This window comes from Sturnus vulgaris, chromosome 11, assembly GCF_052056855.1.
Source record: "Sturnus vulgaris isolate bStuVul1 chromosome 11, bStuVul1.hap1, whole genome shotgun sequence".
Taxonomy (NCBI): Eukaryota; Metazoa; Chordata; class Aves; order Passeriformes; family Sturnidae; genus Sturnus; species Sturnus vulgaris.
Genome location: NC_142253.1, coordinates 13,898,298 through 13,921,363, shown reverse-complemented (window position 1 = coordinate 13,921,363; position 23,066 = coordinate 13,898,298). Strand labels below are relative to the sequence as shown.

The window sequence follows — 23,066 nt, the reverse complement described above, 5'->3', positions numbered from 1 at the left end:
AAACACCAACAGTTGCACTCAGGCCTGCACCAACATGGCACAGCTGCCACCCAATGCCTCAAGGGCTAAATTGTGCAAGAAGGATGAATACAAGTTATTTCATAGTATTTATATTCTCATTTACACGTCTTTGTAGAAATATTCCACCATTCCAAACTACTGTATATTTTTGTTAGTCTGCAGATAAAGTCTTACTCAAACTAGTGTAGCCATGCTGGTGGCAAATGGCTTTTGGGTGAACTGAAAACTAGGCAGAGTCACCCTGCTCTGATGAAAAGGGCTTTTTTAGTGTCCTCTGCTGTCTAATGTCTTTCTGAAAGGCAATTTGTGGAACAGTCAGGATGGCAAACATGTTTCAATACTTAATGTTTTAAATTTGGTACTCTGCAGTAAACATAAATTTTTAATTTTAACAGAAATTGCTTAAGGGCAAAATAAGCAAAACATTTAAAAACAGCAAAACATTTTAAAAGTCACCAAGTGCATCCCACCATGCAAGATGAACAGCTCAGCCACTTAGAGCAGGTCCCATGAGAAAAGTCAGTTCTCAAATAAAAAAAAAAAAGCAACTTACACAGTGAGCTGCATCCTCTTGAGTACCTGGGAATTTCCTGCTCCTCTTCCAGATCTTTTAATCCTTCTCAGCATCACCCTTGCTGCAGCATCAGCCAAGAACTCAAAACTACAAGTTCCTATGAAGAGTTTCAACTCCCTTCAGTTGTGCTGTCTACACTAGCATTCAGTATGTTCTTCCTGAGCCCAGGGCTCTGCTGGACCCCATCTTCCCGTTGGTTCCCCAGGACCTGGAACATCTCACTCCACTTCAGCATAACCCAGCACACTGGGTATTCCCTCCTTGCCTTTGGTTTTAAATGGCTGGGGGCAATGCAGAGAGGAGGGACTCTAAACATGCAGGTATTGCCCGACAACACTAAACCGCAGAGAAAAGAAGAGATTAAACCCCAGAAGGTTTTTTAAGCTGGTATTTTTATTAGAACTCTCTACATAAAGCACCTTTGCCTGCCTTAACCTCTCCGAATGCAGCTCTTCCATTACACAGCATGAGATGCTTCGAACTACTCGGCGTTCCTGGACTTGGACACAGCTGCCCTCACTGCCTGCATGATGGCATCCTTGTCAATGCCAAACATCCTCAGCAGCTCAGCTGGCTTCCCGCTGCGGGGCACGTGGGACACAGCCAGGCGAGTGACAGTGACACCGGGCTCGCCCACTACAGCGGCGCAAACAGCTTCGCCAATGCCACCTGTGGAGAGAGGGCAGACACGGCACTGACAGAGTGTCCCAGCAGGAACATCCACACTGGGTGTGTGTCTGAGCAAAGGGGCGACTCCCAGCCTCCATTCTCAGCTTCAGGAAAGCACAATCACACATGCCTGAGTGGGCGAACTGCAGACTGAAAACCCTATCTTGTATCAAAGGCATTCTGAGGACAAGCAGGCTGCCATTTCCTAAGTACTCAGCCATCAGCAACAGGATACACCTGCCTCTCAAGGGCACAAGACTGTCAGCAAGCTCTCATCACCTTGGGACCAGCCACCAGGAACCAAATTTAAAAATACACTTTGACTGAAGAGCATTTACAAGTGTACTTAACGTGCTGAAATTCCAACCAATCTCAGCAGCACTTCAGAGCTCCATCTTTTCACAGTGCCTGTCTGTACGTGCTGCTGGGCACCTCTCTGGGTTATGTAATGTATTCACAACCTTTGCTCAGAGCTCAGCTCTGACTCACTATCAGTCACAGGGACAAAAAACGCAATGGGAACTGCAGGGAGGCAGGAGAGACACTGGAAGCAGAAGTACTAGGGAAGAAGGAAACAGGACTTGTGTCAAAAGCATGTGCTGTGAGACCTGGTAGAAGAGGCACTTTAGTGCTAACCCTTCAGCCAGAGTGTATCCAAGATCACGGGGCTGTCCACAGCTCCAGGCATGATGGGATTTAAACTGAGCCTGCAGCCAGAGGCACCTCTGTGGATGCAGCTGGTGGGATCAGTGTGATGGGGCCTGCAATGCACTCAGGGTTCTGATGCACAGACACCTGCCCTGCCTGCACCACAGAGCACTGTGCCAGCACTAAGCCCCTGTTCAGCACCTCACAGTTAAGACTCTGCCCTCTTGCAAACCTGCATAAAATACTTGTCCAGTGCTGAACACTAAGCTAGAAAATGATGAGGTTCAGTGATCTATCACCATCCACAGTCTGGGACAAAAGCATGGTGTATCCAGCACTTACAGTAGAACCAGCTCACTTCAGGTACCTGGCAAGAGTGCTGCTGACCTTAAATTAGGATAATATTCCCATAACTATATCTATTAATTTCTCTTAGTAGATATCTATGATGGTTGAGAAGAAAAAGGGAATTTATCTCAGAGTAACTACGGAAAAACTGTAGAAACCATCTGGTTTCAAGCAACCTGGAGCCAAGCTTTTGGACACATGGAATACTTAAACCTGCACAGCAATGGTCTCTTGCAATTTCACACCTGCAGAGCAGCTGCTGTACAGCCTTTCAGAGAATACTCTGAGCAGAATCCCTGCAGCACAGCAGGAATTTACAATTTCACTGGGCACAAATGAATCCAGACTTCACTCAGACCAGGCACACAAAGGGCACACAAGGCCAAGTTAATCAGAAAGGCAGCCCTGATTACCTCTTACATCTTAGGAACCTTTCAACCTTCAGTGTCACTTATAATCCTAACAGCACCAAAAAAAGCTGAAATCTCTCTTCTGCTTTAATGGGATGACAACATCAGGTCCCATACTGCTGTGTCAGGTCAGAAGCTGGGAGCTTCCAGCCTCTGAGGGCAGTGACCTCCCAGACCCTGCTCACCTTCATGGTAGTGGTCCTCAACAGTGATGATTCTGCCCTTGGTTGCTCTTGCACTTTCAAGTATTGTCTTCTTATCCAGGGGCTTTATAGTGAAGGGATCAATCACACGGATGTAGATTTTTTCTGCATAAATAAATGAAAATTATTTGCAACATGCAAGACAATGCCAGTGGTACAGGCAATGGCTGTGATCTCCTAGACCATTATGAGAACTGCCCACATGAACTCCCAGGTACCTGTACCCATGGCTCATCTACTGCAGAATCCAGCCAACCCTAATTTTTATATATGTTCTTTCTCCATGCACCTTGTGGAACAGTGATATCCATTTATTCACATGATGGAGGAGGCTTGGATGAGTGACTTAAGGTTACCAGGAGCACCCATCAGCAAAACAGTTACCTAACTGGCTTTGCCCAGGTCAGAGAGAATCCAGTCACCAGAAAATCCTCCTTACTCAGACTGTCAATTGTTCATTTTTTTCCCAGACCTTTATTTTACCTTTATTGTCAAGCCAAGTACAATTTCCATCTGATTCTCTGGTGTGTAGGCATTCTGAATTCTTTCTTCACTGCAGGCTGCCACCTCTCAGAGCCTGTCTGAGCTGCCCAGCCCTACCAGGGCACCCTTAAGGTTGGTTGGCACCCAACCCAGATCTGCCCTGCCCTCATAAGGCAGGCCCAAATGGCTCATTAAAGCTGCACACAAATGGCAATTGTTTATAAAGAATAGCAATTATGTGAGGTTGTCTCTAATCCTGGCTGGCTGAACACTGGGCTGACTCCTACACATGAAGAGGCCCTATTGTCAGTTTTGTGACTGAAGGCTCTTAATTGGCCAATACATTTTGAGTATTAGACCCTGCCTCTGCACTATGGGATTATCTCTCAAGAGGTGATTACTCAGACTTCAAGATCAGCAGAGCATTGTAAACCATGGTAAATGTAGAAAAATAACAATGGTTCTGAAAATACAACTTTCAGAATGTCCTAAGCCTGGTGACTCAAGGTCATGACAAAGTATCAGTCCACCCAGATGCTGCACACAAAGCTCCCCATAAGCCACAACCAGCATTACTGTATTATCTCCTGCTGTTTGTAATCTCTTCCTGGGCAGAGGCCCCTGACTCACAGATGGGTTTTTTATGGTTTCTTTCTCGTATTTTATTGAAGGATTACCATTGCTGTGAGATGTCAGTGACTTGAGCACTGCCACAGATTTGTGCCTCTCCCACACTAGTTCAGAGCTGCTGCATTCAAAGGAATCCAGGTCAGCAGTGAGCCCAGCCCAGGGCCAGGTGCCCACGGGCACACACAAGTGACAAGCTGGGCTTTGGAACCTGCCCCCAGTCTGTTCGCAGCCAATTGTGCTGTACCTGGCCCAGCCAGACCAGGTGCCACTCCTGCTTCTCACACAGTGGCCCCAAGCCTCTGCCCATAGGGCACTATCACAGATCAGCAATTCTAAGAAGACCTTGATGTGATCTGTTGTTAATTTTCATGGCTACTAATGCTGCTAAACCAACTAAAACCTCCACAAGGGAAGACTGGCAGCTGCATGCTGTGTTGTACTGTATCAGCTAATAGTCCCTGACTGAACAGTGTCTGAACAGTGTAATTAATGTTTGCCAGTACAAAGGGTGAGCAGTTAGGCTGACTGGAATTGATTTTTTTTTCTGTGTTACATGACAAAAAGGAAAAAAGCCCCACCTTTTCTCAGCTGCTCTGCTGCAGTCAGTGCTTCATGAAGAGTGACTCCTGCTCCAATCACAGTCACTTGGTCATCCTTACTCTTCAAAACCACCTGCAAGAGAACATGTCCATGTGCTTTTAACACTTAATCTTATTTCTCTTTAATAGTTCCAGAGATTTTAATGAAAAGATCAAATCTTTGCAATACTTTAGAGGGAAAAGGGATTTTAAAAAAGGAACGCTGCCTATTTTTTCTGGTTCTATTTATCTGTGCAGTATTTACCTTTGCCTGTCCAATGTGGAAGTCCTCATTGTTGTTGTAAATGACAGGGTTTTCAGGACGACTGGTTCTGATGAAACAAATGCCCTGTTTCCAAGGTAAAAATGTTAGAAGTTAGGAAAACAGAAAAGTCTTGACATTGTAATTGATAAATCCTATGGGAAAAAATATAGTAAGATGACTTTTTCTATTTGTTTGATGTTCACCCTCCAATGTTGCCTCTGGTTCTTATAAGTAAACTCTGCCCCACCAATTCCCATTAGTCCTTTGTGGCAGCTGGTTGCTTCAAACAGTACAAAACACTTCACCTCCTCTTAAAGCACACTGATAACTTACAATTTCCTTTCTGATTCCAAGATACTTATTTCTCTTTCGTTCTCTTGTGGAAATGGAGAATCCCACTTGAGTTAATTAGACTCTTAGAACCTTATCATACACGTGCAACTTTTCCTCTGTCAATTTTAAATTAGAGAAGAATTCTGGGTTGAAAGCAAGTAAAAAGGCTTTCCATCAGTTCAAGTTCCAGAAGAAGCAGCAAACTTGTACTTTAATCTCCTCCCACTCCTTTCCCCATCTTCCATCTTTTTTCCCACAAACCACTCATCACATTTGTTACACACCAGATTTCCACACTCCTTCACTGAAAACCTGTAGTAGCAAGATTGAATTCTTTCAGATCATTTGCTCCTTTCTCAAGAAAAACTTCTATGGCAGCCAAGGAAAATACCAATCATGGAGATGGTGAAAATCCTCAATACATTAATTTATCTTTCCATATCCAGCTTCAAGTTTGACCCCAGAGATAAGGCACTAGGACAGCACTTTTAGGTTTGCTAAAGAACTAAGGGAGTTACACTTACTCTAACTCAATATAGATTCAAACTGCACTTGTGTAATCATTTACATCTCCCCAAATCTGGCCCACAGCATTCCAGACTGTTCATTCTGCACTAGCCAGGACAGAATGTTTGCAACCTTTCCTTGAAAAGAAAACATCCCACTGCCCTGCTGGAGCCTTGGTGAAGAATTTACGTGGGTAGAGACATGCAAGAAACATGCCAGAAGCAACAAGAGTAGTACAAAAGACAGAAGTATTCTCTGGCTCTGAAATATTGTGATGCAAACCTTGGTGTTGGCAGCTATTTCCACTGCTTTTTCAGTGGCTACAGCATCACTGGGGTAAAACACAGTGGAGTTGGGAATAGCCCGGAACATGCACAGATCCTCCAGTCCCATCTGAGATGGCCCATCCTCGCCTGAAAGAATTAAAGCAGGGTTACAAAAGAACAAGTGCACATTTTTGACAATCACTCAATACAGAAGTGAGGTTCAATGTAAACCAGGCAAAAAAGGAGAAAAGGATAAAATCAGGCACACACACGACATGCAAGTCTACCTGCTTGAGAAAAGAATCATCTTCTCCTTAAACTTGGAACCATCTAAACAGTAAATAAGGATAGAAAGAGACTAAAAAGAAAGAGAACTGGGATTAAAAAGAAAAAATGGGAAATAAAGTACAACAATAAAACAAAACAAAAGGAATACAACGAAATAGGAAGGGTACAGATACAGAAAAAGGGTCACAAGATATCCAAACATCTTCAGATTTACATATGCTGAGGCAAAATTTATACTTGTCAATAAAAGAGTTCCTCCAGATTTAAACTGCTGGAAATGTAAAAAGAGAATTGCATGTGTCCCATCAGAAATGGAGAGTGTAATTGGTACAACTACTCTCAAATTCTTAGGCTGATTTCAAAATTAAATGAAGGGTATGTATGTATTTTTTAATATTGTAAAAAGGTCTTTTAAGGAGCAATCTGTGTTGTTAATTCAACAACTTGAGCGCCTCATGGCATAAACTGCAGATCTATGAAAAAGAGCCGTTAGCCAGGACACGTGCTGGGTGCCATGATTTTCCATGGTTAAAGGAACAACCACCACAACACCCCCCGCCCCCTGTGACCTTATGTAAGGGAGCTTTGGGAATGGCACTGCTCCAGACCAACCATGCACACAGCTCTGAATCCACTCATGTCACAGCCTGCAGCAGCAGGGCAAAGAGACTTCCCACATGCACCCACTACCTGTTATTCAAGAAGGACGAGTTCACGAGGAAGGAGGAGATTATTTTCCTAAGAGCAGCACAAAATTCTGGAGAACTTTAAACATGTTAAAGAGGTCAACAATTGAACTCTGCCACTGCACATTGCTAATAAAGTAAGCACAGACCAGGAAGAGGAAGTCTCGGCTTTCAATCACGACGTGAAAAAACCCTCTCAACATCCCAGTTTCTAAATGTGTGTAGTCTGAATGAGAGGGATTCAGTGGGCATTTTCCTTTCCTAAAATACACCCACACAATGAAGACATAGAAGGAAAATGAAATTATGAAGAATAAAATTATCAGGTGATAATTTTAATATCCTGAATCTGAATCTTATCCAAGGTAGAATGTTACTCATACTTGTCCTGCTTTTGCTACGGTGGTGCCAATACCACCAATATTCAAAGCTCTTCAATTCACAGTAACTTACAGATAAGGACCAAGTTAGTCTGGCCCCAAGTATTTATCAAAGTCCCAAATTACATGGTTTTGGAATACAGATCAAATAAGAGTGTAATTTTCAATTACATGTGCAAAACTTATAGCTTAATAAAAGAAGTTGTTGCTTAATATTAACAGTAGCAAATGTCCAGGATATAAAACAGTCTAAACAATTAATACTTCTATTCCTGACACATGTACACTATGATTTCTTTTGCTATATGTTCAGTTTGAAAAACACAGATTTTTCCATTATTTTCTTTTGACCTTAAAAGTTATTTAATGTTTTGGTCCATCAGCAACTATTGGTCTAGGAGTGAACTTGCACTAAGTTCAGAAGGTTATTGTGATAGCTATTTCTCATGAATGCAATGGGTTCAAATTTCAATGCAGCAGAAGCCTAGGCCTACCTAGAACTGCAAACATAAAACTTCAATTTTCACCACAGATACAGATGGGATTCTGAATTCCATGCAGGCCCAAAGTTTTAATAGGAAGTATGCTTCATTCATACCCTTTCATTTAAAATTGAATTTTTTAACTGCTAAAGGATTTCTCTGAATAACTTTGTAACTCTTCATTGCAAAACCTACATTAACATCGTATAACTCTTTATAGAACACTTTAGGTAAGTTGCAAAACTTTGGGTTGATATTCTTTTTTGAAAATCAAGTTGAGGCTTGAATGAGATTCGTACCTCAAACAACTTTATAAATCCAAGTCTGCATTTCACAGTCACAGCTCCCAGCAGAACATTTCATGTGCTGAAAATTGAAACTGGGAAGTGTACTTCTAGGAGACAATTCAGGTAACCCAAAGGAGTTTTATCTTCTTAAATCAGCAAAGACCAAACCAAATTGGCTTTTGCCCCTGCTTGCTAAAAGTCTGAAGGTGGAAGGACTGATTTTAGTAAGAGGCTTGTAATAGAATCTGTCCCTTAATTACATACAGAAGCCATAATCTGGTACACACTACATACAGTTTCTGCTCCAGAGAACTATACTGCTACAAGTTAAGTTGGAGGTTTGGGATGAGATTACATTTGTTTATGAAGCATTTCTAAATCTTTACCAGTATTACAGATCAAATTAACTATTTTGTTTTAAATGGAAAAAAAAATAATCCAACTCTCCTCCAAACCTTACTGCCAGCCAAAACTATTAAATCAACTGAAAAACTGATGTATGCAGAGCTTTAATTTACTACCCCGTCAGCTCTCCCTCTCTTTCGCTTTCCCTAGAAATACCTACTAGTTTTTCAAGCATGAATGTCTACTTGTATTTTTCTTCTTGGTATGCAAGTCTGTTCCTGTTTTCATGGGTCATGTCTATGCATTTCATATAAAAAATAAAAACTCTTCCTCCTTCAAACCAACTCCAATCTGATCTGATGTGTTTCGAACAATTACAGTGGGAAGCCAAGACCAGAGAAGGCTCTGCTGGTGAGGGCCCTCAGCCAGCTGCTCTGAGATGTGCTGGCTCTGCTGCCTTGGTCTCCACTGGCTAACCCTTTTCCCACACCTCTCACGTGGATAGACTGCAGGACAGGGCCTGGGCAAGCCAAGTTCCTTCTGCTGTAAGATATCCTGAGTTTGGATGGGATAGATCATTTTTTTCTTAGCTGATACAGTGGTGTGTTTTGGATTTAGGATGAGAATGATGCTGATAACACACCAATGTTTTGGCTGTTGCTGTGTGGTGTTATTCTAAATCAAGGATTTTTCAGTGTCCTCATGCTCTGCCAGTGAGGAGATGGACAAAAAGCTGTGAGGGACCATGGGCCAGACAGCTGACCCAAGCTGGCCACACGGACATTCCATTCCACAGAATGCCATGCTCAGCATATAAACTGGGGCAAGTTGGCTGGAGGGGGCTGATCACAGCTCAGGGACAGGCTGGGCATTGGTCAGTGGGTAATGAGAAATTGTATTGTGCTTGTTTTTCAGGTTTATTTTTATAATTACAATTGTTGTTATTATTAGTAGCAGTATATTTTACTTTGCTTCATTTATTAAAATGTCCTTAACTCAGAAATTTTTTCTGATTCTCCTCCCAATCTCTCTGCAGGAACAGGGAGTGTGTGAGTGGCTGGGTGGTAGTTGGTGTTCAGCAACAAGAACCAGACACAGATCAGGCTCTTGACCTCCTGAGGAATCTCAACATACAGGAGTCCATGGGAGCTGACCAGATGCATCCCAGAGTCCCAAGGGAACTGGCTGGTGGAGCTGCAAAGACACTCCCCATGAAAAGTCACAGCAGTACCAGGTGGAGGCTCCAGTGACTGGAAAAAGGGAAACACTGCACACAGTTCTAAAAAGGGGAAAAGAGAGAATCCGGGGAACTACCAACTACCACTCTGTGCCTGGGAAGATCCTGGAACAGATTCTTCTGGAAGCTGTACTAAGACACAGGGGGAGAGGGAAGTATTTCAAGACAACCAAGGGTAAGTCCTGCCTGACTTTGAGCAACCTGATCTAGTGTGAGATGTTGGAAGTAGATGACCTTTAAGATCCCTTCCAACTCAAAAATTTCTATGATTCAATTTTCTGAATTATGTAACTGCTTCACAGTTTTCGTTTCATCAGTATGTAAGAGGTTTTGGATTTTTAAAATCACCATATTAACAATTTCAATAGTAAAAAATACTGGGATAAGTTGAAGTAGTTATTTCAAATGTGTGATCTTTAAAGAGTTTTTGAGATTGATGGACAAGAGCATCTGTGCAAGAATAGTATCATTAGTTTCTCATATAAGACACTGGGAAACAAAGGTAAGCACATGACTATTCTCTCCACAGAAGACATCAACTGCAAAGATGAAACAGAACCTAAACTTCTTAGTTTCAGTCCAATCCCTTTATATCAGTCTTTACTTGTACAGTAGAAAAGCATGTAAGGACAAGTCCTATTTTCATCAGGCCGGAGAGGAAAAACAAGTCTATGACAGCTTAAAATTTTTCTCATTCTTTCTAAATACAACAAAAGTGGATTTGCAAATTCAACTTCCTCCTATCACTGCTGCCACTGTTACAGCACCCCAGCTATAGTACAGCCTGCCTCCACAGAGCAGGACCCGTGTGACTGCCAGACACTTGTCAGTGAGTGATGGGGGTGCTGTGGGAAGCCGTGGGTGCCCTTACCGATGGAAACCCCGCAGTGGGAGCCGCAGAGGTTGATGTTGCTGTCGGAGATGGCAGCCATGCGGATCTGGTCGAACGCCCGCGTGAAGAAGGTGGCAAAAGTGCTGGCAAAAGCAATGGTCCTGTCACGAGTGGCACAACCAACTGCAATGCTCACCTGAAAGAGGGACATTGGACAAGAACAGTGAATTCCTCATTTATCAGTGGTTTCCAGGATATCATCTGTGGGACTCCTTGCCCTAAAAATTTAGCAAGAAGCTCTCAACACAGATTAAAAATCTGTTTAGTCCTGCTTCTAAATGCTGGTGTTTTCAGAAAGGAAAGGAAGCAACTCACCCTCCCAGTATTTATTCTCCTGCATCTCCTCTGCTCCATGCTTCAACTGCCAGCTGCCAGACTCTTCATGGCAGCTTCTTTTCTTTATCTGCTTAAAGCAGCCATTCAAAGATTTTTAAGCCTTATCCCTTTCTTTCTACTCCTGGATCTAAGGCTTACATTCTCAGCAAGACTATGTCCATTGGACTATGTCCAGCAGACAAAAATCATCATTAGTAAGAGGGAATGGATTTATCTGTATTATTTGGACTGGTATTTACTAAAAGGGCCCTTCTTTAGCAAAATTGAAATTAGAACTAGTTTCCTAAATTGGTTTTTGCTGCAACTACCTCACATTTATTTGAAAAGCAAGTCTTAGACCCCCACTCTAAGGGGACTCACACTGAATGGTCATACTGATCTTTCAATGAACCCAAGGGAGCAGTTACCATGTTCTGCTCAGCAATGTAGCACTCAATGTAGCGATTGGGATGTTCTTTTTTGAAGAGCTCAGAGAAGGTGGAGTTCTTTGTGTCACCATCCAGAGCAATCACTCGATCATTGGCGTGGCCCAGTTTTGCAAGTGCAACCCCATACGCCTTGCGGGTGGCCCACTGCAAAAGGAAAACACACCAGGGCTGCTGTGACTTGCTGCTTTCTAGAAGCTTTTTTTTTTTGTTCTTATTTTATTGTTTTCAGATGATAGCACTATCAAAAGTACATATGAAAACAGTGACACACAGAAGAGTAAACAAACCCACAATGAAGCATTAGAAAATACACCTGTGCTGAAACTGGCAAGTCTCTGCCAATCCTGCTAGGAAATGTTTAAAACCTTGCTTTCCAATCATGGAAATTTACTGAACCTCAAGGAGTTTCTTCAATTTCAAAGGCACATAAAGTAGTTTAGAAAATTGATAATGATCATGGATTGAAGAAGAGTGACTTGAATCTCCATATTTTAATATATTTATATTCTCTTATACCCAGCAAGTTGATTGTCTGTGTCACATCACAGAAATAAGTGTCTGCCTACTGAGAAGTGGTGGGTAGTTGCAACTGTGGCAAGGGATAACACAAAGCCTCCTGCAATCCAGTTAAACAATCTCACACTTTGAAATATCTGACCATCAGTGAAAAAGAAGGGAATACCTTTTCTCCCACTTTGTAAGTTGGTGGAGATGGCATCTTAATGTTTCTAATATTTACTATAGGTGCATCTTCTTCAGGAAGGGCTGGAGAAAGCTTTTTCTTGTTTTGGATTCTGTCATCTATTTCCTGAATGACCTGCTCAGCCATATTTTTTGGAAGGGGCTTTCCATGCCAGCTCTCCTTATCTTCAACACCTGTGTATTTAAAATCCCATTACAAGTAAGAAAAGCATAAAAACAATTTAGGTTTTTAGCTGATTTTATCCAGATAAAAGTGCAGTGGAGTATGACAGTCCAGTTCAAGGAAGAAATTCCTTGAGCAATTACAGTAGTATTCAACTGCATTAAGACAGACATATTTAAACAAATAGGAGGAATTTTACATAATCAAATTACATATATTCCAAACTTGTAACAAAATCCCAGCATCTTCTACTGAAATTATTTGGAAATTTGCACCTAACAGACTGAAGTGTGGCAGGAAGCAACCAATAAATCAGTGTGAACATTTCCCATGAAATTTCAACAGTTAGCTTTATGTAAACAAGCTCACTTAAGTTTGAAACAGCAGTTAACCAAGGTGTCCAATTCAAACAAGATCTGATGTTTTACAGCTTTATTTTAATAGCTTCTGATGACTCTTATCTGTGCACCCGGAACTAACAGGCAAATCACCTCTGGCTGACACACTGCTTTTCCCTCAGTCACTGCAAATAATGAACTTTGCTTGCTTACTCAACGAAAAGGAATGAAGATATTCACTGCTGTTATTAATATTTATCTGGTCAGAAAGGCAAGATCACTGAGTGCTGCTAAAAGCTGTGGCTAAAGGGAATCATGGCAACCCTTGACACACTGAGTGTGCATTTGCTCCATCCAACGGATAGAACATTCCATAGCTAGCACACATCTCACTTGATAGGACCAAACCAATTTTGTCAGCAATAAAGTTGCTGAGAGCTACAGAGGGTGAAAACCTTTTGCGTGCTGTTGCTCAGATGTGCAGGTACCTTTAGTGCAGCACTTGGTACACATCATATCCGCCTGTGTATGCAAAGCAATAATTGTTTTATTACCTGATATGCCTTTGCCTTTAAAAGTCTTTGCAATGATGGCTGTTGGCTGATGTTTGGCCTGGCCAAAGGCTTTGCAAAGTTCCTCCACACTGTGTCCATCCACGATGATGGCATGCCAGCTAAGAACACAAACAGATCAACTGTTTCTAAAGGGTTTTAGCATGTGACATTCTCTGGTAGTCAGCAATAACAAAAACAAATACTAACTTAATTCCAGAGCAGTGTCTTTTTAAGAGACCAAAGTATGCCAGAAACACGAACTAGCATTTATTTGAGACCATAAAAAATAGCACAGCTGCTTTTTTATAATGCAATATGAGTCACAGGGGGTTCAACAGCTACAAGCAAAATTCACAGCCCACAGATAACTAAGTTATCCTACATTTCTTCAGACATAATGGCCATTTTTAATCACAAGAGCAGATCAAACATCTAGAAATCAGATGAACACTGACAATAGATGTTGATTAAAAAAACCCAGAACACTCTGGCATAATTTGGTTTCTATTGTATCTGACGATATTTTAGCATGGACTTTGCATCTGCATAGAAATATGAAACTAAATGAAAGCCTATTCACAAAGAATTCTCTTACTTTCCATCCTGTTTTTTTCTGATCTACTTGCTGTGATTGGACATGGGGTCACAGTTATAAAATCTGAATTTAATGTGTTAAAAACAGTTTTAAGATTTATATGCAAGTAGTCCTTATTCTTCCTCAAAACCAACAAATTCTGCCACTTTTAATACTCCTGCTGCAGCAGGAGTCAACAATATTGGACATTATGAAAGACCATCTTCCTTGCTGATGGAATCCTTTAGAGCTGAAAGCTCATTTGAACAATTCTGAGAAGCAAATAAAACACACATTTTCAAACGAGAGATTATCCTGAGCTTCTCCCACTCACATACCCAAAGGCCTCGCAGCGTTTCTGGTAGATTTCAACGTGATGCTGCAGAGGAGCAGGGTCACTTTGTCCAAGACGATTAATATCAAATATAGCAACAAGATTATCAAGCTTGTAAAAGCCAGCAAAGGCCATTGCCTCCCAAACAGAGCCTTCAGATAACTCTCCATCTCCAAGCAGACAGTACACTCGATAGCTAGAAGAAATTAAAAATGAAAATAAATTAGGTTTGATGTGTAAGCGCTATTAAATCAAGACTCCTCCAATAATTCATAGTAAGAATTAATTTCATTTTTCCATCCCAAACTCAATTCCCATTGTTCATTGCATTCACCTCAGCTAAAGTTACGTAACCTTAGACAAATCAAATTAAAATAGTTCTGAGTTGTTACACGTTAGAAAAATAAGATGAGAAATACTGCACTCCTTTCCAAATCTTTGTCTAAAAAGAATCAAGTCTTAAGCCTCCCATTGCAAGGCTTGACTGAACAGGCCCCTTGAACACTGTCACTGTGACTCAGCAAGATCCTGAACAATGCAGGGACAGTTACCTCTGCTTCCTCCTATATACCCTCTGGAAGGACAACCAACAGGAATTCATTTCAGGAAACTCTAAATTGTGGATGAGCTCAGCTATGGATTAAAGCATGCTGAATAACAAATTCAGAGTTTAGGAAAAAAGATAACCAACATGATATGACTTTGTAGACTATTTCTCCAACCACTGAAGCCTTTTATTTAGTTGAACCTCAGCAGGAATACTGCCTCATCTCTGCCGAATTCAGTCACAGCATTTGTCTTTTACTACCACTCTTCTTCTGCATGACAAAACCTTTGTAAATGTTTATTACCCACTAAAATTTAAAAAAGAATAGTAAATTAGCCTTCAAATATGTATTTTTAAAACAAAATAATCAAGATGGCCGTCAGTAACTTTTTTTACTCAAAATGAAGCTATAACAGACTTTTGATCTGATTCCTACCTGCCTTCAGCTAAATGTGAACTCCTTGCACTTAAGCTGCTTCTCAGTGCTGCACGCAAGACCACCTTTTCCTTTTGTCATGTAAGCACTAGTTAGATTTTTTCCACACGTAGCATCTGCTAAACTCAATTAAAATCAGCAAGTCATCTTTCACAGAAATGATTTCAAGCTAGTGAAGTGTAGGACACATTAACTGGGCAGCCTATGCTCAGATGTACTAGAACTGTCAAATAAAATATATCAACCACATCAGGCTATTTTCCTCCTCATACAGATTTGCCTTTAGACATCTTCTTTTCTTGTGCAGAAAACAAATGGCAGGAGCAGTCATTTTTGTCTCTGTGGAGTCGAGTGCCTTTCTGATAACATTTTGGAGCCCTACTTTATGATTTAATTTTGTTATTATTTACCATAACAGTTCCTCAGCCAACATTCTCCATTATTTGCCATCTGACTTTGAACAGACATCTCTACCTTGCACTTTCCTTCTAAAGGGACACATCCCAAAATGGGTATCTGTTACTCTCTGGAAGTTAGAGGCTCTTCCAACAACTCCCTGTCTTCTCTGTTCAGGAACATCAGCTTGCAATGCTGTCAAGATTACAAAAGAAACACACAAATGCACTAATTGTTGCTAATTCTTAAACCCTTGATAGTTTCACTGGCAACAGCTTTGTAATTATCTATCATTTAAAACCTGAATTTGAAATTAGATCTGGGCATGGAGGATGGAATAAAGGAGAATGAATCTAATCTATCTAATTTATTTTAACAAAATTTTCCCATTAAATGCCTGCAATCATGAAGTATGAAAATGGAATTACCTGGCTCTGTCAAAGAATTTGCCAGTATATGCCATTCCACAAGCAGCACCAAGACCCTGCCCAAGGGATCCAGTAGCCACATCAGTGAAGGCTTGTCTCTGAGAATAAAAAGATAACAATTATTTTACAGTTATGAAATAGAGGAAGTAATTTCCAGTGCTAGAAGATGGTTCAACATGCATCAAAATGCAGCTTCTCAGCCATAACAATGTGCAAGTCCCTCTAAATCTTGCCTTGAACTTCTGCTTTCCTTGCCATTCAGGTTTCCTTCATGATGACTGTCACAAACTAACTGGGCTCTCTGAGAGGGAATGAATTTCTCAACTATGCTTTGGATGGCAATAGTTAAGAATTGATAATTTTGTGTAAAAAAGAATCAATTTAAACAACTGGCTGGGAATGGAAGGACCAATGAGATGGCCAAACTGGGTGTAAACTCTTGAAATACCTCAAAGCTGCTTAAAGGACAAGTGAAGCCTGGATGGAACTTTACCTAAACATTTATAAAATGGAAAATACTGCCATGCAGGGCTGTAGGGGAACTTTACTACAACAGTAAAGGTCATTTTTACATGCTCATTCAAACACAGCTCAAATTCAAATTCAGTTGTGAACCCACAAATGCCACCATCCTTCCTAGAAGTCTTTGTCTTTCCTGTACCTGGCAACCAAAATTCCTGTGAAATACATGCACTTGTTGTTTTACAGAAAAAACAGTTTTGTATCAAAGATTATGAGCACTCACTGGCACTGGGTGTCCTTCTAGGACAGAATCAATTTTCCTCAAGTTCAATAATTCTGCTTCTTGTAGAAAGCCAGCCTCTGCCCAAACAGAATATAAAATTGGTGCTGCATGACCCTAGAGAGAAACAGAAATTGTAAACAAAACACAAGTTTCACAATTCCCAACTGTCAAGACAAAACTCTACAAAGCTGACAAACCCTGAAATCAGGTTCTTAATCAGGAGTTTTTAAACAGTTTTACAATGCACACATCCACACTGATGCTTGTTTCCAAGTTCCCCAGCCCCTGCTTACAGCACCCCAGCAAGATGGGTGGTGTTACCTCACTAGAACTTATTCAGTATGAATGTACTCAAGGTTGAATGCAATGAGTGTCAATAGGCAAAGTTTTAAGATTTGAACACTCAGACCTTTGTGGAGCAGTCATCTTTCACTCCTGGAGTCATCAGGAGTCAAAAGAGCAGGCAGAGGCTTGAAGCCATTTAGCAACTCTGGACAAAAACACTGATTAATTGGAGAGGTAAAGTAAACATGAGGAGGTGACTCTCTCAGTGCTTCACTTCAGCATCAACTGCTTGCTGCTCACTCAATTCCTTAATGCAGAGTGGCCACCAGAAATGGCAACAGTTGTATCTACATTCACCATGGGCTGCACAGCACTACTGTGTGCCACCACTTGAGGAATTCTGTCTCAAAGATAGAATGTGCATCACTGGAGCACTTCATCTGCCATGTTTTACATCACTTGCCATGTTTTACATTTTCTGAAGGCCCCTCACCTGCCTTTATGTCATATGAACAATATATCTCCATGATTTGCAAGGACACAATGTAAAAGGGGACAGAAACACTAACAGCCAGCACAGATTGGGGTTTAAGTGTTTTCTGAAACACAGTGGCTTCAGATGTAACAGTGACTTTACTGGCACTACCATAGTGGCACAGTAGGAATTCAAACTACAAACTACTCACTAACCTGCCCTGTTTTGTGTAATGCTCCCTGAGAAGCTGGCAGGAATTAGTGCCCACTGTGACGTGGCTGCAGGCAGAACAGCAGGGTTGCATTTAATAAGACAGCACAAAAGCCAACTGCAACTGCCTCGTTAGAAAAACAAAACAAACCTTATTGCATCCTGATAGATTACACAGACAATATAATATTTCTTATTTAACATTAGAACAACTTAACATAGTAAAGACTTATCAAGATATATTACAAAGACCCTTTTTTAAATTATGCTGCAACTTAATTCAGCCATCTTCTCTCTTTCTGAAGCAGACAAATTCCAGGCTCTCAAATATTTCCAACAGACTTCTGTGCAGATGTAAGTGTATGCAAGCACAAGTCAAAGAAGACAAGTCAATTTAATCTACAGACAGACAGCTCTTTGCTAGCAGACTGCAACAGAACAGCAAACCAGTAATTATTTATTTACCTTTGAAAGAACAAAGCGGTCGTTGCTGGCGTTTCTGGGGTCTTGCACTTTGTACCTCATGGTATGGAAAAACAGCACAGACATGATCTCTGCTGCACTGCAACATGATGTAGGGTGGCTACAAGTCAAGAAGACCCAAGATTACCAGTGGTGTTATTGTTTGCTCAGGACTGCATCTTTAAAATAACACTTTATCAGACCCAAACTCATCAGCATTAAAATACACAAAGCTGATGTGTTTGATAACCCACCCCTGTGCTGCTCCCCCAGTGCCAATCAGCTGTACTTTGAGACAAAGGGAGCCTCTGAACTGCTTGAAGTGGATGTTCAATCTAGACCCTGCTGACATCAAGGATTTTTCTTTTAGAGCTCTCCCTTCTTCTCCATGCCAAGGACCACCACCTGAAGGGGTGGCTGAAGCACAGGACAGTCAGACAGCGTGGGCCTGAAATCAGACTCCGCTGATTTATCTGGACTCAGAAATTCACCCCAATGCAGAGGAAACAAGGACAGCTTTCCACAGAACTGGAGCCACTTGCTGAGTGGAGAAATTAAAAGCATGGCATCAGGACTTGTTCAGGCTCTGATGCACATGCAGGGATTGGTAATGCAAGATTAACTTCTGCAGAAAGTTCTGGAACATTTATAATTGTATAACTTAGGAACCATTTCATTGTACCACATTAGAGCTGACAGAATAATAATTCTGATTTCTAAAAAGGACATTAAATAATGCAATTCTTGTTTTCATCTTCTACTGAAAATGGATATGGAAATTTACAGTCTCCAGTAAACACCCGGATACACATTGTAAAACACTAAATTGCTTAATCTTTGGTTAAGAGGGGAACTAACATTTTCTACATCTACATCTTTAAAAGTTTGAAATATTGTATGAGTTGTCTTATCAAACATTTTTAGGTATCTGGCATAGTCTCTCCCATTGAGCTGTCTGGGATAACAGCAGCATGAATTCACACTTCAACTATAACTTGCCTTAGGGACACAAAGGCCCATTTCACAGGCAACTGTGCCATAAAGTACCAACAAGTGAATATAAAGTTATGTAAAGAGGTTATGCAAATAGCAAATATAGAGTTATTCCATGACAAGGTATATATTTCATTCGAAGTGCAATAGAAAGGCACAGAATTACTTTTATTTGTCTACATTGCTGTAATTTATGTAATGATCACTGCAGTTCTTATACACCTGGAATGGGTGACACTACTCGACAATTTGGGATTACCATCCTTGGCTTTTCACTTGCCATAAAGCTTAAAAGGCGTAAGGAGGCTCTTTAAAAACCTTTATTGAGTGTGGAAAATGGCATTTTTCGGATTTTACTGGTGTAAACAGCACCATTCTTGATATCAGCCGTTGCTACTGAAGTACAGGAAAGTGGATGATGCATAGTAAGGAGCTTGAAAATGCAGCTTCATCTCACTTCCTCTTCTACCAACATTTACTTTTTCATCTTTAGCATGCTATTCTTTAAATATTTGATCCTACTTGTAAAACAGGACAAACTGACTATGAAAGTGTCACTTCTGTTTCCTACATGTAAATTTACCATGCACGTTAGCATTAGACAACACTTTGACAAGAACTTTAGTCAGAATATTTTCTTTTGATAATAATAAACCTTCCCGCCCAACACAACTGCAAGAAGAGAATAAAAACATGCAAAACACTAGCAAAATACAAATTATGGTTAGTGTCCATCCCTTAGTAAGTACTCACACACAGGGAACCAAGAGAATTAGCTTTAAACCATGGTTCAAACGTATTAGTAAATATTTATGTATTTGAGTTAATCAATAAGCCTTACATGCTTGTTTAAAGCTTTCATTCCTTTAATTTTATTAACTTTATACTTAACCATACTTCTATGAACTCCTGGTCTTGATTAAAAAAGTTTTAAACCACCTAAAATGGTAGCATGTGGAAATAAAAAGAGTAGAAAAAATTTAATAAATTACCTGAAAATTGGGAAAAAATCTTGTTAAAACTGCAGGTTAATTAAATGAATTTCTACTATCAGAAATAACAAAAAAACCCCTTAACTTTGAAATACAGTTCTTCAGTAGGAAACCAAACCAAAGTGCACTAGAACACCAAGATCCTGGATGCACACAAAAAGGGTAAAATGATTGCTCCGAGTCGTTTTCGTGGAGGTATTTTATTACTGAGCATCTATTGATATTTGTTCCATCTACATCTGTCCACACACTTCAACTAGAAATGAGAGTGGTAGAAAGCTAAAATGGAACATTGAGTCAAAACCAAAAAAAAACTGAAGAAAAAATAATCTGCAACAAGTGATCACACCACATATTATGAAACTTAACTGGCTCTTAAGAAACTCTTGCAACTTCCACTTTTAAGAATGTATCCATCCTGCTCTAGGAAGCCAACACGCTGTTTCAAAACTGCAGCAATTTATCATCAGCTACAGCAGAGACTCTACCCATATCAATAGAAATGTGTGCACTACTTATCTAAAAGAAAAAACTCTTCCACACCCCAAAGCAAGTATGTTCAATCTTTACAACTAAACTAATCAAAATTTTTCCCCATGTAAGTCATTTTGAACACAATTTTTTTTTTCTAGTTCACTGAATTTTTCCACTCCAGCTGATGAAATACTCAAAGTGATGTGTTTGAGCAACTTCAGGATCAGACTGACTTAGCTCTTGTCCAGGCAAAGGCTGTACTTTCTTTAGCAGAAGGTAAAAGAAGTAGACTGCAAGAACTGGTGTGACATATCTACCACACTACCACTTGTGTTGCAATACATGCCACAGTTCACAGAAATTACTTCCTTGAAAGTAGTAGGCAGGTTCTGTTTTCTCTGAAGTGCTTTTATTGCAAGTATTTCCTTATGTTGTTACAAACTACACCTTTAACAAACAGGCATTTCCTTAACAAAGTCAAAACCATCAAAATAATTCATATTTTTAATTAACTGTAAGCTTCTATTTAAACTTTTCCCATCCTTAGTGCACACCAGTAATTTAAGCAAATTTAAGCACACTGTCTGTTTTTGGAAAACATATTCCTAATGCACAGCCTCTTTGGAAATTTACATGCTTTGCCTAACTCCACAACAGACCGAATGTCTTTTGAGCATGTTACTACACCATCATCTTGGCAATCAAATCTTATTAAGAAAATATATTACTTGTCAACAGAATCTTCCCTCAAGAGCCCATCTTTCATAATCTGCTTGTTATCAGGTTGTGTAATAATTTCAGACTACACAACTCCAGTGGCAGAATAAACCAGAGGGATTAATGAAATGCCTTTGTGCTAAAAGGACTCAGCATTGTAGCACACATGAACCAGGGAATAAAAAGCATGAGTAAAACTACTTTTACTGTTTCTTCATCAGTATGGTGGGCATTCACCAGTTTTACTGGTGAATTTCATGGACCTCAGAAGAGAAACAGACGCTGTAGCATGATCCTTATTCTTTAACAGCGCATCAGACAAAACAGAGAAATAATTTTATCTGTTAATAAGACAACTAATAACATACATCCCCGTGGCCTGCTTAAAATGCATACTGGAAGCTGAACACAGAAACCCAAGCTCTATAAAAGCACAATTTTTCAATTTACACTTTTACACAGACTTGTGTAATACTGTACACTGCAGCTCTGAAACAAATGAAGAACTAAAAGGGCAGTTGTTGGGTATCCCATACTTCTCTCTCTCTCCAGACTGGACCCAACAAGACACAGATTTGTAAAAAAGCACTGCTCTGACTTGCTGAGAATTTTCCCACGTCCAACACCCCATTTCATAGGAAGAACAACAGCAGCACTTTCATTTGCTGTCTGCAAACAGAACGAGTAAAGTTCAGCCATGTGAGGCAGCTCATGCCAGGCACAGGGCGGGGACTGTAACGCAATTCAAAGAATCTTTATAATATTTTACACATCACCCTCCTTCGCAAAAACCTCAGCATCCAAGGGATTCCTTCAGATGTTTTTTAAACACTGCAGCCAGTTTCAAAGAGGTTCAAAGGAGGAAATTGCAACAAGACAGGATATATGCAAAAAAAAGAACCCAGCACTTTATATGGAAGCATTCATACATTTTTCAAGCAGAAAAAATGGCTTTAATTTTACATGACTAAAAGCGGATTGTTTGCAGAGATTTTTTTCCATAGGTAAAGCACGATCAAAGAAAGGATAACCCTGGAATCTGCACACATCAGAGCCCACACTAAATCCTGTCCAGAGGCCTGAATAAACTGCCCATTGGAGACCGCGGGCATTGCACAGATAATCCCACTTGGGCTCACTTGAAATTCTGTGCAGAATTAGTTCCAACTGACGGGCACGCAATGAAAAAGAAGCCGCTTGCGCCTCGGGCACAAATTCTTTGGTTTCCAGTCCTGCACCAACTTAGCATTCCCGGCCTCTCTCGCAGTCACAACACCCGCCGGCACCGGCGACCGTCGTGGCCCGGCCGGGGCGGGCTCTGCCCGCGGAGCCCCCGGCCGCCATTTGCCCACGTGCCACCTCCGCATCCATGGGTGCCGCGGTTCGGCGGGACCGGCCCTGCCCGCTCCCCATCCCCGCGCACGCCGCCCCAGCGGGCCCGCGGCATCCCCGCGCAGCGGGCGGGAAGCGGAGCCCGCGGGACCGGGGGCTCTGCTCCCGGCACACCGGAGAGTCTCCGGGCAGCGGGAGCCCGGCACGGCCCCTCCCAGCACCATCCCGGGGCCGGATGCAGCCCCGGGATGCGGGAGCGTGGCTCCGGTGTGCGGTCGGGGCTGGGTCGCTGCACGCCGCCTCCCTCACTCACCCGGAGCCGGCCGCGGTCGTGGCCTTGATGGAGCTGATGCGGAGCCGGTTGGCCGTGTCCTTCAGCGCCTGCAGCGTCTGCTGGTCGGGCTTGTGGTAATCCTCCATGTGGGCGACGCGGGAGGGCCGCAGCGGCTGCGGGTCTCGGGCGGCGGCGGCGGCTGGACCTGGTCTAAGGATGGGCTTGGGAGGGCTGCGGCGGCGCGGCTCAGCAGGGCCGAGCGCTGGGGCGGAGAGAGGAGCGCGGGGGAGGGGAGAGGAGCGAGGGGGTGGAGAGAGGAGCGGCCGGCTCCCTCCATCC

The 23,066-nt window shown here is 41.6% G+C and overlaps 1 protein-coding gene across 1 annotated transcript; it reads right to left on the bottom strand.

Annotated features, from left to right (window-relative positions):
• Nucleotides 1-969: 969 nt before the first annotated feature.
• On the bottom strand, nt 970-22,967 carry TKT (transketolase). The gene is made up of 14 exons (XM_014869598.2): nt 22,767-22,967; nt 17,949-18,066; nt 16,514-16,627; nt 15,769-15,866; nt 13,966-14,157; nt 13,054-13,172; nt 11,979-12,172; nt 11,276-11,440; nt 10,512-10,668; nt 5,952-6,082; nt 4,830-4,913; nt 4,565-4,658; nt 2,856-2,978; nt 970-1,264 (listed from the first exon to the last, which is right to left on the bottom strand). The coding sequence occupies exons 1-14, from the start codon at nt 22,871-22,873 to the stop codon at nt 1,077-1,079; spliced, it is 1,884 nt and encodes a 627-aa protein (XP_014725084.1). The 5' UTR covers nt 22,874-22,967; the 3' UTR covers nt 970-1,076.
• Between the last annotated feature and the right edge of the window lie 99 nt (nt 22,968-23,066).